The 17,406-nt window shown below is 50.4% G+C and overlaps 1 protein-coding gene across 1 annotated transcript; it reads right to left on the minus strand.

The window, feature by feature from the left end:
- Positions 1–16,170: 16,170 nt before the first annotated feature.
- Positions 16,171–17,163, minus strand: LOC128834219 (olfactory receptor 52R1-like). Its single transcript, XM_054022829.1, has one exon. It carries the CDS (start codon positions 17,116–17,118, stop codon positions 16,171–16,173), a length of 948 nt encoding a protein of 315 aa, XP_053878804.1. The 5' UTR covers positions 17,119–17,163.
- Positions 17,164–17,406: the final 243 nt, after the last annotated feature.

Genomic DNA, 17,406 nt, shown 5'->3' on the forward strand with positions numbered 1-17,406 from the left:
GGATAATCAATGGGACACAGTAATACCATATGTGAAAGAAAGCATAGAATCAAATAAAGTAAAAATTGTAAATTAATCAAACTGTGCCACAGAATCTAACTCAATAATAATAATGGGGGATGTCAACTATCCCCATACTGACTGGGTACATGTCACCTCAGCACGGGATGCAGAGATAAAGTTTCTTGCCACCTTAAATGACTGCTTCATGGAGCAGCTGGTCCTGGAACCCACCAGAGGAGAGGGAATTCTTGATTTAGTCCTAAGTGGAGCACAGGATCTGGTCCAAGAGGTGAATATAGCTGGACCACTTGGTAATAGTGACCATAATATAATTAAATTTAATAATCCTCTGGCAGGTAAAACACCACAGCAGCCCAACACTGTAGCATTTAATTTCAGAAAGAGGAACTACACAAAAATGAGCAGGTTAGTTAAACAGAAATTAAAAGGTACAGCGCCAAAAGTGAAATCCCTGCAAGCTGCATGGAAACTTTTTAAAGCCACCATAATAGAGGCTCAACTTAAACGTACACCCCCAACTTAAAAAACACAGTAAGAGAACCAAAAATGTGCCACCGTGGCTAAACAACAAAGTAAAAGAAGCAGTGAGAGGCAAAAGGCATCCTTTAAACAGTGGAAGTTAAATTCTATTGAGGAAAATAGAAAGGAGCATAGACTCTGACAGAACAGGTCGTGCAGGTGGGGGAGAGGCACTATATGTGAAAGAAAATGTACAATCAAATGAAGTAAAAATCTTAAGCAAATCCGCATGTTCCATAGAATCTCTATGGATAGTAATTTCATGCTCTAATAAGAATATAACATTAGGGATCTATTATCGACCACCTGACCAGGACGGTGAGAGTGATGATGAAATGCTAAGGGAAATTAGAGAGGCTATCAAAATTAAGAACTCCGTAATAGTGGGGGATTTCAATTATCCTCATATTGACTGGGAACATTTCACTTCAGGATGAAATGCAGAGATAAAATTTCTCAATACTTTAAATGACTGCTTCTTGGAGCAGCTGGTACGGGAACCCAGAAGGGGAGAGGCAACTCTAGATTTAGTCCTTAGTGGAGCACAGGAGCTGGTCCAAGAGGTAACTATAACAGGACCACTTGGAAATAGTGACCATAATACAATAGCGTTCAACATCCCTGTGGTGGGAAGACCATCTCAACAGCCCAGCACTGTGGCATTTAATTTCAAAAGGGGGAATTATGCAAAAATGAGGGGGTTAGTTAAACAGAAGTTAAAAGGTACAGTGACTAAAGTGAAATCCCTGCAAGCTGCATGGGCGCTTTTTAAAGACACCATAATAGAGGCCCAACTTCAATGTATACCCCAAATTAAGAAACACAGTAAAACAACTAAAAAAGAGCCACCGTGGCTTAACAACCATGTAAAAGAAGCAGTGAGAGATAAAAAGACTTCCTCTAAAAAGTGGAAGTCAAATCCCAGTGAGGCAAATAGAAAGGAGCATAAATGCTGCCAAATTAAGTGCAAGAATGTAATACGAAAAGCCAAAGAGGAGTTTGAAGAACAGCTAGCCAAAAACTCCAAAAGTAATAACAAAATGTTTTTTAAGTACATCAGAAGCAGGACGCCTGTTAAACCACCAGTGGGGCCCCTTGATGATCGAGATACAAAAGGAGCGCTTCAAGACGATAAAGTCATTGCGGAGAAACTAAATGGATTCTTTGCTTCAGTCTTCACGGCTGAGGATGTTAGGGAGATTCCAAAACCTGAGCTGGCTTTTGTAGGTGACCAATCTGAGGAACTGTCACAGATTGAAGTGTCACGAGAGGAGGTTTTGGAATTAATTGATAAATTTAACATTAACAAGTCACCGGGACCAGATGGCATTCACCCAAGAGTTCTGAAAGAACTCAAATGTGAAGTTGTGGAACTGTTAACTAAGGTTTGTAACCTGTCCTTTAAATCATCTTCTGTACCCAATGACTGGAAGTTAGCTAATGTAACGCCAATATTTAAAAAGGGCTCTAGAGGTGATCCCGGCAATTACAGACCGGTAAGTCTAACGTCTGTACCGGGCAAATTAGTCGAAACAATAGTTAAGAACAATATTGTCAGACACATAGATGAACATAATTTGTTGAGAAAGAGTGAACATGGTTTTAGTAAAGGGAAATCATGCCTCAGCAATCTACTAGAATCCTTTGAGGGGGTCAACAAGTATGTGGACAAAAGGGATCCAGTGGATATAGTGTACTTAGATTTTCAGAAAGCCTTTGACAAGGTCCCTCACCAAAGGCTTTTACGCAAAGTAAAGTGCCATGGGATGAGAGGAAAGGTGCTCTCATGGATTGGTAACTGGTTAAAAGATAGAAAACAAAAGGTAGGAATAAACGGTCAGTTTTCAGAATGGAGAGAGGTAAATAGTGGTGCCCCCCAGGGTCTGTTCTGGGACGAGTCCTATTCAACATGTTGATACATGATCTGAAAAAAGGGGTAAACAGTGAGGTGGCAAAATTTGCAGATGATACAAAATTACTAAAGAGAGTTAAGACCCAGGCAGACTGTGAAGACCTACAAAAGATCTCTCAAAGATCTCTCAAAACTGGGTGACTGGGGAACAAAATGGCAGATGAAGTTTCATGTTGATAAATGCAAAGTGATGCACATTGGAAAATATAATCCCAACTATACATATAAAATGATGGGGTCTAAATTAGCTATTACCACTCAAGAAAGGGATCTTGGAACTATCACTGTGGATAGTTCTCTGAAAACATCCACTCAATGTGCAGCAGCAGTCGAAAAAGCAAACAGAAAACGTTGGGAATCATTAAGAAAGGGATAGATAATAGGACAGAAAATATTGTTTTGCCTCTATATAAATCCATGGTACGCCCACATCTTGAATACTGCGTGCAGATGTGGTCTCCTCATCTCAAAAAAGATATATTGGAATTGGAAAAGGCTCAGGAAAGGGCAACAAAAATGGTTAGGGGTATGGAACGGCTTCCGTATGAGGAGAGATTAATAAGACTGGGAATTTTCAATTTGGAAAAGAGACAGCTAAGGGGATACATGATTGAGGTCTATAAAATCATGACTGGTGTATAGAAAGAAGATAAGGAAATGCTGTTTACTACTTCTCATAACACAAGAACTAGGGGTTACGAAATGAAATTAATGGGCAGCAGGTTTAAAACAAATAAAAGGAAGTATTTCTTCACACAATGCAGAGTCAACCTGTTGACCTCCTTGCCATAGTATGTTCTGAAGTCCAAGACTATAGCAGGCTTCAGAAAAGAACTAGATAAGTACATGGAGGATGGGTCCATCAATGGATATTAGCCAAGATGGGCAGGGAGGGTGTCCCTAGCCTCTGTTTGCCAGAAGCTGGGAATGAACGACAGGGGATGGATATGCTCTAATAAATTTGTTAGTCTCTAAGGTGCCACAAGTACTCCTGTTCTTCTTTTTGTGGATACAGACTAACACGGCTGTTACTCTGAAACTTGATGATTCCCTGTTCTGTTCATTGCCTCTGGGGCACCTGGCACTGGCCTCGGTCACAAGACAGGATACTGGGCCGGATGGACCCTTGGTCTGACCCAGTAGGGCCATTCTGATGTTCTTATGACATTTTGTCCAGTGATACTGGAGTAAATTCATCACCTGTGGAAAGGGCCCTGGGATGTTTAATGGCTGTGCAGAAGAGAAAGGACCCCAGACTAACTCTACCCCATCACACCCATGTTGCACTGGGTTTGTAGGGTGTGTAGAGCAGGTGAGCTCCTGAGCAAGAGATGAGTACCTGTGAATCCTGAGATTGAAGCGTCTTCCCTGGGAATCTCCCTCAGGTAGCTGTGTCCCACACCTCTCTCACCACAGCATCTGCAACAGCATCCCACGCCGAGAGCCGAGACAGGGGTGTGCACCATTTATAATATAGCTCTGTGCAGTCCCAGTGGATTTTGCTCAGCCTCTAGGGGAGAAGCTGCATCTGAATGTAAAAAGGCTGGAGACCGGCCTGTCTGCACTTCTGTGCTATTATCCAGTTTAGGAATAAACAGTAATTAAAGGACCTTCCCAAAGGGAGATGAGAACTCTTGGTCTCTGTGCTGAGTCAGAGAGGAATTGGCTGCTCTGTTCATTTGTGTATATTTAAAAATTATAGTCGATTAGGAAGAAACTAGGGAGAGTGTCTAGGCCTCCATAGGGTCTGATACCCTGTAAATGCCCAGGAGGGCTGGGTCGGTAGTAGACAGAGAGATCTGGGGATAGATGACTTAGGGGAGATACGAACACACTCTGCAGCCATCCTGGACTGTCACTAAGGGTATGTCTACACTACGAAATTAGTTCGAATTTATAGAAGCCGGTTTTATTGAAATCGGTTGTATACAGCCGATTGTGTATGTCCACACAATAAAATGCTCTAGATGCTCTAGTCGGCAGACCGCGTCCACAGTACGAGGCTAGCGTCGACTTCCGGAGCATTGCACTATGGGTAGCTATCCCACAGCTATCCCACAGTTCCCGCAGTCTCTGCCGCCCCTTGGAATTCTGGGTTGAGATCCCAATACCCGGATGATGCAAAACAGTGTCGCGGGCGGTTCTGGGTACATGTCGTCAGGCCCCTCCCTCCCCCGTCACAGCAACTGCAGACAATAGATTCGCGCCTTTTTACCTGGGTTACCTGTGCAGACAACATGGAGCCCGCTCAGCACAGCTGAGCTCACCGTCACCATATGTCCTCTTGGTGCCGGCAGACGTGGGACTGCATTGCTACACAGCAGCAGCTGCTAACTGCCTTTTGGCGGTAGACGGTGCAGTAGACTGGTAGCCTTCATCGGCGATCTGGGTGCTGGCAGCCGTGGGGCTTGCCTTTTGGCAGTAAATGGTGTATTACGACTGTTAGCCGTCCTATTACAAGTCGGGTCATCGCACGTTAGCAGAGTCTTCCCTGAGCAGCAGCTCGTGCAATAGGCCTGAAGACCATCGTCATACACCGCCCCGTATTTGCTGCCAAGCACCCAGAAAGATGCCGAGGGCTATCAGTCACGCTGCACCGTCGTCTTAAGATGTAAAAAAATAGATTTTCTCTGTATTCATTTGCTTCCCCCTCCCTCCGTCAAATCAACGGCCTGCTAAACCCAGGGTTTTCAGTTTAATCTTTGGGGGGGACCAGTCTGTGACAGTTGTTTGTGTCTCTCCCTGATGCACAGCCACCGTTCTTTATTTTAATTCCCTGTGCCTGTACGCCATGTCGTCACTCGGCCCCCCTCCCTCCTTCCCCTAGGCCGTCAGATACTACGTTTGCGCCACAGCTCGAGCCGAGAAGCGGTTCGCGCCTTTTCTTTGAATTCTGGGTTGAGATCCCAATGCCCGGATGATGCAAAACAGTGTCGCGGGCGGTTCTGGGTACATGTCGTCAGGCCCCTCCCCCCTCGTCACAGCAACAGCAGACAATAGATTCGCGCCTTTTTACCTGGGTTACCTGTGCAGACAACATACCACGGCAAGCATGGAGCCCGCTCAGCTCAGCTGAGCTCACCGTCACCATATGTCCTCTGGGTGCCGGCAGACGTGGGACTGCATTGCTACACAGCAGCAGCCCTTGCCTTTTGGCAGATGATGGTATATTATGATTGGTATCCATCGTCATCGTACTGGTATGGCTGTCACTCATGCTGCAGCGTCGGCTGCCACCTTAAGATGTAAAAAATAGATTTGTTCTGTGTTCATTTGCTTCCCCTTCCTCCGTGAAATCAACGGCCTGCTAAGCCCAGGGTTTCCAGTTTAATCTTTGGGGGGACCATTCTGTGTGACAGTTGTTTGTGTTTCTCCCTGTTCCTGTACCTGTACGCCATGTCGTCACTCGGCCCTCCCTCCCTCCCTCCCTCCCGCCCTCCTTCTCCTGGTCCATCAGATACTACTTTCGCGCCTTTTTTCTGACCAGGCGCCATAGCTAGCACTGGGATCATGGAGCCCGCTCAGATCACCGCGGCAATTATGAGCACTATGAACACCACGCGCATTGTCCTGGAGTATATGCAGAGCCAGAACATGCCAAGGCGAAACCCGGACCAGGCGAGGAGGCGATTGCAGCACGGCGACGAGAGTGATGAGGAAATTGACATGGCCATAGACCTCTCACAAGGCACAGGCCCCAGCAATGTGGAAATCATGGTGTTACTGGGGCAGGTTGATACCGTGGAACGCCGATTCTGGGCCCGGGAAACAAGCACAGACTGGTGGGACCGCATCGTGCTGCAGGTATGGGACGATTCCCAGTGGCTGCGAAACTTTCGCATGCCTAAGGGCACTTTCATGGAACTTTGTGACTTGCTTTCCTCTGCCCTGAAACGCCAGGATACCAAGATGAGAGCAGCCCTCACAGTTGAGAAGCGAGTGGCGATAGCCCTGTGGAAGCTTGCAACGCCAGACAGCTACCGGTCAGTCGGGAATCAATTTGGAGTGGGCAAATCTACGGTGGGGGCTGCTGTGATCCAATTTGCCAGGGCAATGAAAGACCTGGTGATAGCAAGGGTAGTGACTCTGGGCAACGTGCAGTCAATAGTGGATGGTTTTGCTGAAATGGGATTCCCAAACTGTGGCGGGGCCATAGACGGAACCCATATCCCTATCTTGTCACCGGAGCACCAAGCCACCGACTACGTAAACCGCAAGGGGTACTTTTCAATGCTGCTGCAAGCCCTGGTGGATCACAAGGGACGTTTCACCAACATCAACATGGGATGGCCGGGAAAGGTACATGATGCTCGCGTCTTCAGGAACTCTGCTCTGTTTCGAAAGCTGGAGGAAGGGACTTTCTTCCCGGACCAGAAAGTGACCATTGGGGATGTTGAAATGCCTATCGTGATCCTTGGGGACCCAGCCTACCCCTTAATGCCATGGCTCATGAAGCCATACACAGGCAGCCTGGACAGTAGTCAGGACCTGTTCAACTACAGGCTGAGCAAGTGCCGAATGGTGGTGGAATGTGCATTTGGACGTTTAAAAGCGCGCTGGCGCAGCTTACTGACTCGCTCAGACCTCAGCGAAAAGAATATCCCCATTGTTATTGCTGCTTGCTGTGCGCTCCACAATATCTGTGAGAGTAAAGGGGAGACCTTTATGGAGGGGTGGGAGGTTGAGGCAACTCGCCTGGCCGCTGATTACGCGCAGCCAGACACCAGGGCGGTTAGAGGAGCACAGCAGGGCGCGGTGCGCATCAGAGAAGCTTTGAAAACGAGTTTTGTGACTGGCCAGGCTACTGTGTGAAACTTCTGTTTGTTTCTCCTTGATGAACCCTCCAACCCCCCCCCCCCCCCGACCCGGTTCACTCTACTTCCCTGTAAACCAACCATCCCACCCCACCCTCCCCTCCCCTCCCCTCCCGCTTGCAGAGGCAATAAAGTCATTGTTTTTTCACATTCATGCATTCTTTATTAGTTCCTTACAGAGGTAGGGGGATAATTGCCAAGGTAGCTGGGATGGGTGGGGGAGGAGGGATGGAAAAGGACACACTGCATTTTAAAACTTTAACTCTTATTGAAGCCCAGCCTTCTGATGCTTGGGCGATCATCTGGGGTGGAGTGACTGGGTGGACGGAGGCCCCCCCACCGTGTTCTTGGGCGTCTGGGTGAGGAGGCTATGGAACTTGGGGAGGAGGGCTGTTGGTTACACAGGGGCTGTAGCGGCGGTCTCTGCTCCTGCTGCCTTTCCTGCAACTCAACCATACGCTCGAGCATATCACTTTGATGCTCCAGCAGACGGAGCATTGCCTCTTGCCATCTGTCTGCAAGCTGACGCCACCTATCGTCTTCAGCCCGCCACCTCTCCTCTCGTTCATGTTGGGCTTTTCTCATCTCCGACATTGACTGCCTCCACGCATTCTGCTGTGCTCTATCAGCGTGGGAGGACATCTGCAGCTCCGTGAACATCTCATCCCTCGTCTTACGTTTTCTCTTTCTAATGTTCACGAGCCTCTGCGAAGGAGAAACATTTGCAGCTGGTGGAGGAGAAGGGAGAGGTGGTTAAAAAAGACACATTTTAGGGAACAATGGGTACACTCTTTCATTACAAGGTCGCATATTTCGGCTTGCAGGCAGCCATCGTAGGCCACAGTGTTTTGGCTTTTTTAACCTTCTTAACATGCGGGAAAGGTTGCAAACAGCAGCGCATTTCCCATATCAAGGATGAATTGGGTTGTCCATTTAAAATGGGGTTTCAATGTAAAAGGAGGGGGCTGCGGTTTCCCGGTTAACATGCGGCACAAACACAAGTAAACCACCCCCCACACACACACACACACACACGATTCTCTGGGATGATCACTTCACCCCTCCCCCCCACCGCGTGGTTAACAGCGGGGAACATTTCTGGTCAGAATAGCAGGAACGGGCGCCTCTGAATGTCCCCCTTAATAAAATCACCCCATTTCAACCAGGAGAGCTTTCTGGAGATGTCCCTGGAGGATTTCCGCTCCATCCCCATACACGTTAACAGACTTGCTTGCTTTTTTTTTGTAATGTTTACAAATATTTACAAAGTTACACTCACCAGAGGTCTCCTGTGTGCCCTGAGGGTCTTGGGTGAGTTCGGGGGTTACTGGTTCCAGGTCCAGTGTCACAAACATATCCTGGCTGTTGGGGAAACCGGTTTCTCCGCTTCCTTGCTGCTGTGAGCTACCTACAGTACCTCCATCGTCATCTTCCTTGTTCCCCGAACCGTCTTCCCTGTGTGTTTCTCCAGTGAGAGAGTCATAGCACACGGTTGGGGTAGTGGTGGCTGCACCCCGTAGGATCGCATGCAGCTCCGCGTAGTAGCGGCAAGTTTGCGGCTCTGCCCCGGACCTTCCGTTTGCTTCTCTGGCTTTGTGGTAGGCTTGCCGTAGCTCCTTAATTTTCACGCGGCACTGCTGTGTGTCCCTGTTATGGCCTCGGTCCTTCATGGCCTTGGAGATCTTTTCTAATACTTTTCCATTTCTTTTACTGCTATGGAGTTCAGCTATCACTGCTTCATCTCCCCATATGGCGAGCAGATCTCGTACCTCCCGTTCGGTCCATGCTGGAGCTCTTTTGCGATCCTGGGAGGACTCCATGACGATTACCTGTGCTGATGAGCTCTGCGTGGTCACCTGTGCTCTCCACGCTGGGCAAACAGGAAATGAAATTCAAACCTTCGCGGGTCTTTTCCTGTCTACCTGGTCAGTGCATCTGAGTTGAGAGTGCTGTCCAGAGCGGTCACAATGAAGCACTGTGGGATAGCTCCCGGAGGCCAATAACATCGAATTCCGTCCACACTACCCCAATTCCGACCCGCAAAGGCCGGTTTTATCGCTAATCCCCTCGTCGGAGGTGGTGTAAAGAAACCGGTTTAAAGGGCCCTTTAAGTCGAAAGAAAGGGCCTCGTTGTGTGGACGTGTCCAGGCTTAATTCGGTTTAACGCTGCTAAAGTCGACCTAAACCCGTAGTGTAGACCAGGCCTAAGGGATCAGAGATCAGTAATTCTCATCAGTAACGATCATCAGACTGTGCAGCACCTTTCATTGAAGGATCCTCAAAATACTTCAAAAATCTGAAGTAGGAAGATAGGGGAGGAACAGCACTAAGAATGGGGGTTACATAGGCTGCTGGGTGGGGGTGAGACTGTGGAAAGGCACGGCCCTGCCCTGGCTGTTAGAAGTGTGTCCTGGGCCGTTAAGAGCAGAGCACGTGTTCAGGGGAACTAGATTGGGGCTAGCGAGAATGGGCCATTGAGTGGTGGCTGCACCAGACACACAGCTGGGAGCGCGTGGCTCTCCGTTAGCTTTTGTAACCCTGCTTTAGTTCTAATCACGCCTCCCTCCTTCAAGTACAGACTGAGACTCCTTCTCATGAATTCCCAGGAGAACCCCTGGGACCAGAGCAGGGCCGGCTTTAGGAAGTGCGGGGCCCAATTCGAACATTTTCGGCGGGGCCCCGGCAGGGATGAGTAAAAAAAAAAAAAAAGCCTTTCATTTCTTCCATGTATTATTTACTTTCCATAACTATATAAATAATAAAATTATATATTATGTACATTGCGTCATATATGCTGTTGGTCGGTTATTAATGAGCTCCGTTTCACGTGTGTGGGTCCCTGCCACTCCCTGGGGGTGTGCTAGGGTGACCAGATGTTCCGATTTTATAGGGACAGTCCCAATTTTTGGGTCTTTTTCTTATATAGGATCCTATTACCCCCCACCCCCTGTCCCAATTTTTCACACTTGCTGTCTGGTCACCCTGTTGTGCACATGTGTGGGTCCCAGCTGCTCCCTGCCCCCCCCATTGAAGCAGGTGTGCAGGGTTACTGCCCTGGGAACTGCAGGGCACCAGTGGACATGGGGCTGGCTGGAGGCAGGGCAGGGGCTGACTGGAGGTAGGGTCTGGCTGCAGGCAGGGCAAGGGGTGGGGGGCTGGCTGGAGACAGGGGTGTGTGGGGCAGGCTGGCTTCAAGCAGGGCCGTGCGACATGGGTTGGCAGGGCTGGAGACAGAGGATTGCGGGACTGGCTGGCTTCAGGCAGGGGGGTGCGGCAGTGGTTCGCTGGAGACAGGGCAGGGGGTGCGGCAGGACTGGCTGCAGGCAGGGAAGGGGGTGCAGGGCTGGTGTGGGCAGGGGTTGTATGGGGCTGGCTGGCTTTGGGCAGGGCTGCAGGGGGTGCGGCAGGGGTTGTCTGGAGACAGGGCAGAGGGTGCAGAAGGGGTTGGCTGTGGGCAGGGGATGCAGGGGTTGGCTGTGGGCAGGGGGTGCTGGGCTGGCTGCAGGCAGGACAGGGGGGGCGGGGCTGGCGCGGGCAGGACAGGGGGTGCAGGGCTGGTGCGGGCCGGGGGGGCGGGGCTGGAGGCGGGTAGGGGTGCAGGGCTGGCTGGAGACAGGGACTGGCTGCGAGCAGGGCAGGGGGTTCAGGGCTGGTGCGGGCAGGGGGTGCAGCAGAGGCAGCTGGAGCCCCAGCCCTTTAAATCGCCCCCGAGCCCCCCACTATCCCAGGGCTCTGGGGGGCTATTTAAAGGGCCCAGGGCTCCCCTGCTTCTACCGCCCCAGCCCTTTAAATAGCCGCAGGAGCCCAGGGGAAGCAGCGGGGCTCCAGCGGCTATTTAAAGGGCCGAGGCAGTAGAGGCAGCGGGAGCCCCGGACTTTTTAAATAGCCCCCAGAGCCCCGCAGCCCTACCCCAGGGCTCCAGCAGTGGGGCTCTGGTGGCAATTTAAAGGGCCTGGGCCCTTTAAATTGCCCCCTGGGGAAGCTGGGCCATCCCGGTACGGCGCACTGCTCTTGCCGATAGGCCGTACCGGGACTTGGGCGCGGGGCCCTCTTAGGCACGGGGCCCGATTCAGGGGAATTGGTTGAATTGGCCTAAAGCCGGCCCTGTACCAGAGGGGAGACCAGAGGAGAGGGCAGAGGTAACAGGGCTGTGGGGAAGGAACGAAGGAGCCATCCTGGAGATGGAAGAACTGAAACCCCCCAAGGAGTTGAAACTCTCGGGCAATCCAGCAGACTCCGGGAAGAGATTCAGGCAGAGTTTTGAGATATATCTGTGCAAGCAGCTGGGATTGGTGAGAGAAACCAGCAGAAAATTGCAGTTTTCTTAACCAGTGCAGGACTTGAGGCCGTGGACGTCTTTACTATAATGCAGCTCAGGCTTTGTCTGCACTGGCACTTTTGTTGGTGAAACGTTTGTTGGTCGGGGTGTGAAAAAACACCCCCTGACTGACAAAAGCACCAGTGTGGACAGCGCTATGTCAGCTGGAGACACTCGCTGGGGGTGGTGTAATTCTGCCAGCTGGAGAGCTCTGTCCCATGGGCATAGAGCGGCTATGTGAGAGCGGCGTAGGTACAGTGATACAGCTGTGCCGCTGTAAGGTGTGTAGTGTAGACATGGCCTCAGTCAGGCAGAGGGAGCAGGTTATTCCACGTGTTGCAGATATTTGAAGAGCCTTGTGTGGCGCAAAAGAGCAAAATGTTCCAAGGGTAAAAGTTTCCCCTTAGAAGACAAAAGTGAGGTGAGTTCGGTGAAGAATTCCTAACAGATGTAAGCAGGGGAACGGTCCCGCTCTTGTGGGGAGCTTCCCTGGCTTATACACCACCCCGATGCAATGGGCTAGTGAATGGATCTGAGTCCTCGCTCCCGCTCCCTTTACCCAGCAGCCTGCCTGACTCTAGGGCCCCCCTTCCACTCTCCAGGGTAGCAGAGTCCACATAACCCGGGCAAGGCTGGGCCCAGGATTCCTGGGGGGCTCAACCACCAACCTTGTTGAGGTCACTTAGGACAGGGACTAGGGTGTCTCTACTCTGGGGTGCTCTCTCTGCTCCGGGCGCTTACCTGACCCACAGATCATCTGATATAGTTCAAGCAAATACAATTTATTAAACAGCAACCATTTAAAAAAAACTAATGAGAAACTGGGAAAGGTGGAAGGAAAACCCGTCACCCCGTTCTGTGGCACGGGGGAACCCCAGACAGCCGTGGCTGGATGTCAGGGCAGTTCACAGTCTGTCCCTCACCTGTCCCAGGCCCCAGCCCACATCCTGCCTGTGTTATTCTGGTGGTGGCCACACACTTCACACTCTAGGTGGCAGAACCTACTTCCCAACATCAGACCCCCGTTGGGGTTATGATCCCCCTCCCAGTGTGGACTGCAAGTCCTTTTCCCTGCCTCTGCCCACGTTCCCCTCACTCTCCCCAGCTGCTCACCACACGCGGCTCCAGACTGCTGCAGCCCCAGCTCCCAGCTCCCAGCCTCAGTTCCCAGGTCCCAGCCCCAGCTCCCAGCTCCCAGCTCCCAGCTCCCAGCTCCCAACTCCCAGCTCCCAGCTCCCAGCCTCAGCTCCCAACTCCCAACTCCAGCTCCCAACTCCCAGCTCCCAACTCCCAACTCCCAGCCCCAGCTCCAGCTCCCAGCTCCCAGCTCCCAGCTCCCAGCTCCCAGCCCCAGCTCCAGCTCCCAGCTCCCAGCTCCCAGCCCCAGCTCCCAGCTCCCAGCTCCCAGCCCCAGTTCCCAGCCCCAGCTCCCAGCTCCCAGCTCCCAGCTCCCAGCCCCAGCTCCAGCTCCAGCCCCAGCCCCAGCTCCCAGCCCCAGCTCCAGCCCCAGCCCCAGCCCCAGCTCCAGCCCCAGCTCCCAGCTCCCAGCCCCAGCTCCAGCTCCCAGCCCCAGCTCCAGCCCCAGCCCCAGCCCCAGCTCCCAGCCCCAGCTCCAGCTCCAGCCCCAGCTCCAGCCCCAGCCCCAGCCTCTTTGTCTCTCAACTCTGGATCCTTTCCAGTTTCTCTCCATCCTTCCTATACACTGATGACCCAAACTGGTCACAATGCTCCAGCTGAGGCCTAACCAGCGCTGAGTAGGGGAATACTATCACCTCCGGGTGACTTGCATGTGCTGCCTTTGTTAATGCAACCCACAACTGTGTTTTCTTCCTGTGCAATAGCAAAAACATCCCCACCCCAGAGAGATGTCGCTGTATCAACCTAACCCCCGTGAAGTCAGGGCATATCGGGACAGTCCCAATAAAATCGGGACGTCTGATCACCCTAAATCCAACTGAATACAGATAAAATCCTCACCAGTCCCAGAATGCTCCCTTTTACAGACTAATCTCCTTCTAGTCTGGGTCCAGCAATCACTCACGCCCCTTGCAGTCACTGTCCTTTGTTCCAATTTCTTTCGGGTATCTTTGGGGGTGGAGAAGCTCTCTCTTTAGCCAGCTGAAGACAAAATGAAGGAATCTCCCATGGGCTTAAATAGACTTTCTCTTGTGGGTGAAGACCCCCTCCTCTCTCCTATGCACAGTCCAGCTACAAAATGGAGTTTTGGAGTCACCTGGGCAAGTCACATGTCCATGCATGACTCAGTTCCTTACCAGCCAAGCCATATTCCTGGGAAAGTTCAGATGTGGCTTAACTCCCTGAGCCCAGCCTTGGGGATCCTGGACCTACTCCAGATGGAAGCTGTGGAGTTCTTCTGGCCAAGACTGCCCTGGGTCTCTCCAGGGATTCTGAGTCTTTTTTGACTGCCGCTGAATATTGATTGGATGTTTTCAGCGAACTATCCACAATGACTCCAAGATCTCTTTCTTGACTGGTTACAGCTAATTTAGACCCCATGATTTCATATGTATAGTTGGGATTGTTTTCCAGTGTGCATTAATTTGTCCTCACCATCCTGGAACATACTTTGGGATTTGGTCAGAGCCCTCCAGGGTGTTTAGTGACCACCTACTGCAATTCACGGCTTCTCCTCCACCTTGAGTCTGTCTCTCTGCTGCAGCCACAGCCCTGCAATGAAAGAGCCCCCTCTGCCGCCCTTGTGCTACTCTCCTGCCCCATCATCTTAAGACTCATCCAGTCTCTGTGTTTTTAAAGGGCTGGACCAACACTTACTCTTTCTGTCCCCTCTTCTGGGAGGTCCCATTCCTTCCGTGCCCACCAGTCCACAGAGAAACTGGAGAAAACTGGTTTTACCTAGAATGCAGTTACTCCCTTCTTCTGTACAGGCGAGATCTCGTTAGGGCTGATAGTCTTTAATGAACAACCTATTTATAGACAGATGCCTCTGTCCCAGACTCCTGCCCCTTAGTACAAGGAGCATGAGCGAAGAGCTCAGGAAAAGCCCAAAGATATAAGGCTACAGACAGTTCATACAATCTAATGTGAGTTAATAGGGTTAAAACATCTGCTCAATGTGCAGTGGCAATCAGACAAATGAACAGAATGTTGAGAATCATAAGGAAAGGGATAGATAATAAGACAGAAAATATCATATTGCCTCTGTATAAATCCATGGTACGCCCACATCTTGAATACTGCGTGCAGATGTGGTCGCCCCATCTCAAAAAAGATATACTGGGATTGGAAAAAGTTCAGAAAAGGGCAACAGAAATTATTAGGGTTATGGAACGGCTTCCATAGGAGGATTTTTCAGCTTGGAAGAGAGATGACTAAGAGGGGACATGATAGAGGGCTAAAAAATCATGACTGGTGTGGAGAAAATAAAGAAGGAAGTGTTATTTACTGCTTCTCATAACGCATGAACTAGGGGTCAGCCAATAGAATTAATCAGCAGCAGATATAAAATAAACAATAGGGAGTATTTCTCCACAGTCAGCCTGTGGAACTCTTTGCCAGGGGAAATTGTGAAGGCCAAAACTATAACATGGTTCCAATAAGAACTAGATACATTTATGGAGGATAGTTCAATCAACGGCTATTATCCAAGATGGGCAGGGATGCTGTCTTTAGTTCTGTTTGCAAGAACCTGGGAGTGGGCAATAGGGTATGAATCATTTAATGATTCCCTGTTCTTTTCATTCCCTCTGGGGCACCTGGAATTGGCCACTGTTGGAAAACAGGATACTGGGCTAGATAGACCATTAGTCTGACTCAGTATGTCCATTTTGATATTCTCATAGAAACCCCAGATGTATCTCCACCCTTTCCCTCTCCCTCCCCCGCTGTAACACACTAGACCTCACTCCCCTCCCAGACCTGAGATAGAACCCAGGAGTCCTGATGGGGTCTCTCTCTCTCTGCAGAGTTAGTAACAAAGTAAGAATATATTTTAATATTTTAAACCTAACCAGTGTCCCTTAAGTGACTGGGCACAAGATGTCAGAACATGTTTGTATTAGAGCTGAGTGGGTCTAATATTTATTTTATTTTATTTCTTTAAATCAGAATTAGACACAGTGCTCCTGTCAGCTAATTGCTAAGTTATCTGCCACAAAGCTAGAGTTTTCAAGACCCTAAGTAGCCCTTGGAATCATGGCTCAAGTTGCAACCCCCACCAAAATCTGAAATGGCTCCCTTGTAGCTGGGTTTGGGAGGTGGAAATGATCTCACAAGTGACAGGGGAGGGAAATAGAGAAGCAAGTCACAGGGGTAGGGCCTTGGAGGGGAAAGGGTAAAGCAGGGAAGGGGCCTTGGCAGAAGAAGTGAGGAAGGGGTGGGGTGTCAGGGTCCAGTTACCAGCAATTAGAGAGGTGGCAACCCACTGAATTGTCCATAGACCTGTTCCCCAGTTTGTCATGCTGACACAGCACAGTAAGGTCAGGAAAAGATTTAATGTCTTTTTGCCTGTCCAGTAAGTGATTCAGGGAAGAAGGCCCAGCACCATGTTACCAGCCAGCTCTGCACGGACCTCGGTCTGAGATCCAGAGCACCAGGAGGAAATTTTAGATCCCTTTATGAGTAAGTAGCTGGAGCAGCCTGCCGCGGATCTGTTTGGTCCTCACCCCGTAGATGATGGGGTGTAGCATGGGGGGCACAATCACATACGAGTTGGCCATGAGAACGTGGAAATGCAGGGGCACATTGTGGCCAAACCGGTGTGTGAGGAAGGAGAAGAGAGCTGGGATATAAGAGGCTAAGATCACACAGAGGTGGGAGCCGCAGGTCCCAAAAGTCTTGAGCCGGGCGTCCTTTGTGGGGAGGCTGAAAATGGCCCTGAGGATCTGGATATAGGACATGGCGATAAAAAACACATCCAGACCCATCACCAAGAATGTCACCGAGAGGCTGTAGTAACTACTGATGCGGACATCAGCGCAGGCCAGCTTCACCACGGCTATGTGCTCACAGTACGAGTGGGGGATGATGTTGGTTCTACAATATGGCCACCGCCTTGCCAGGAAGGGATAGGGCAGTATGAGCATGATGCCACGCAGCACCACGGCCAGGCCGATCTTGGCCACCAGGGGGTTTGTCAGTATGGTGGAATGTCTCAGGGGATCACAGATGGCCACATAGCGATCAAAAGCCATGGCCACAAAGATGCCAGACTCCATCACTGAAAAGCAGTGAATAAAGTACATCTGGGTAAGGCAGGCACTGAAATACATCTCCCTGGAATTGAACCAGAAAATGCTCAGCATTTTGGGCATAATGGACATAGATACGACCAGGTCGCTGGTGGCCAGCATGCAGAGGAAATAGTACATGGGCACATGGAGGCTCCGCTCCCTCTTCACAATGAAGAGGATGGTGAAGTTCCCCAAGACAGCTATGATGTACATGGCGCAGAAGGGGATGGAGATCCAGACGTGGGCCGCCTCCAGGCCAGGAATGCCCAGCAGGATGAAGGTGGAAGGGTTGGTGAAGTTGGTTGTGCTGCAATCTGACATGGAGTAGGGGAGAAGGTGTCCAACTCAGAGGCAGAACGGTGTCTCCTGAATGTACCGTACATTCACCAGACTTCCTGTGTGAGCTGAGGCTCTAGAGTGATGGTTGCAGTACAAATGCCTGGATGGAGAGACAATGTGAATATGAGACACTACATGCACTACTGGAGGCTGTTCTCATTGGGGGAGCAGATTGGTCGCTCTTCACACACTGAAAAATGACATTTTTATTATTCAGAGAAATGAATTATGAACAACTGGCCTTACTAATGCCAATTCCATATTTGATGG

The sequence above is a fragment of the Malaclemys terrapin genome, chromosome 1, assembly GCF_027887155.1.
Source record: "Malaclemys terrapin pileata isolate rMalTer1 chromosome 1, rMalTer1.hap1, whole genome shotgun sequence".
Classification (NCBI taxonomy): Eukaryota; Metazoa; Chordata; order Testudines; family Emydidae; genus Malaclemys; species Malaclemys terrapin.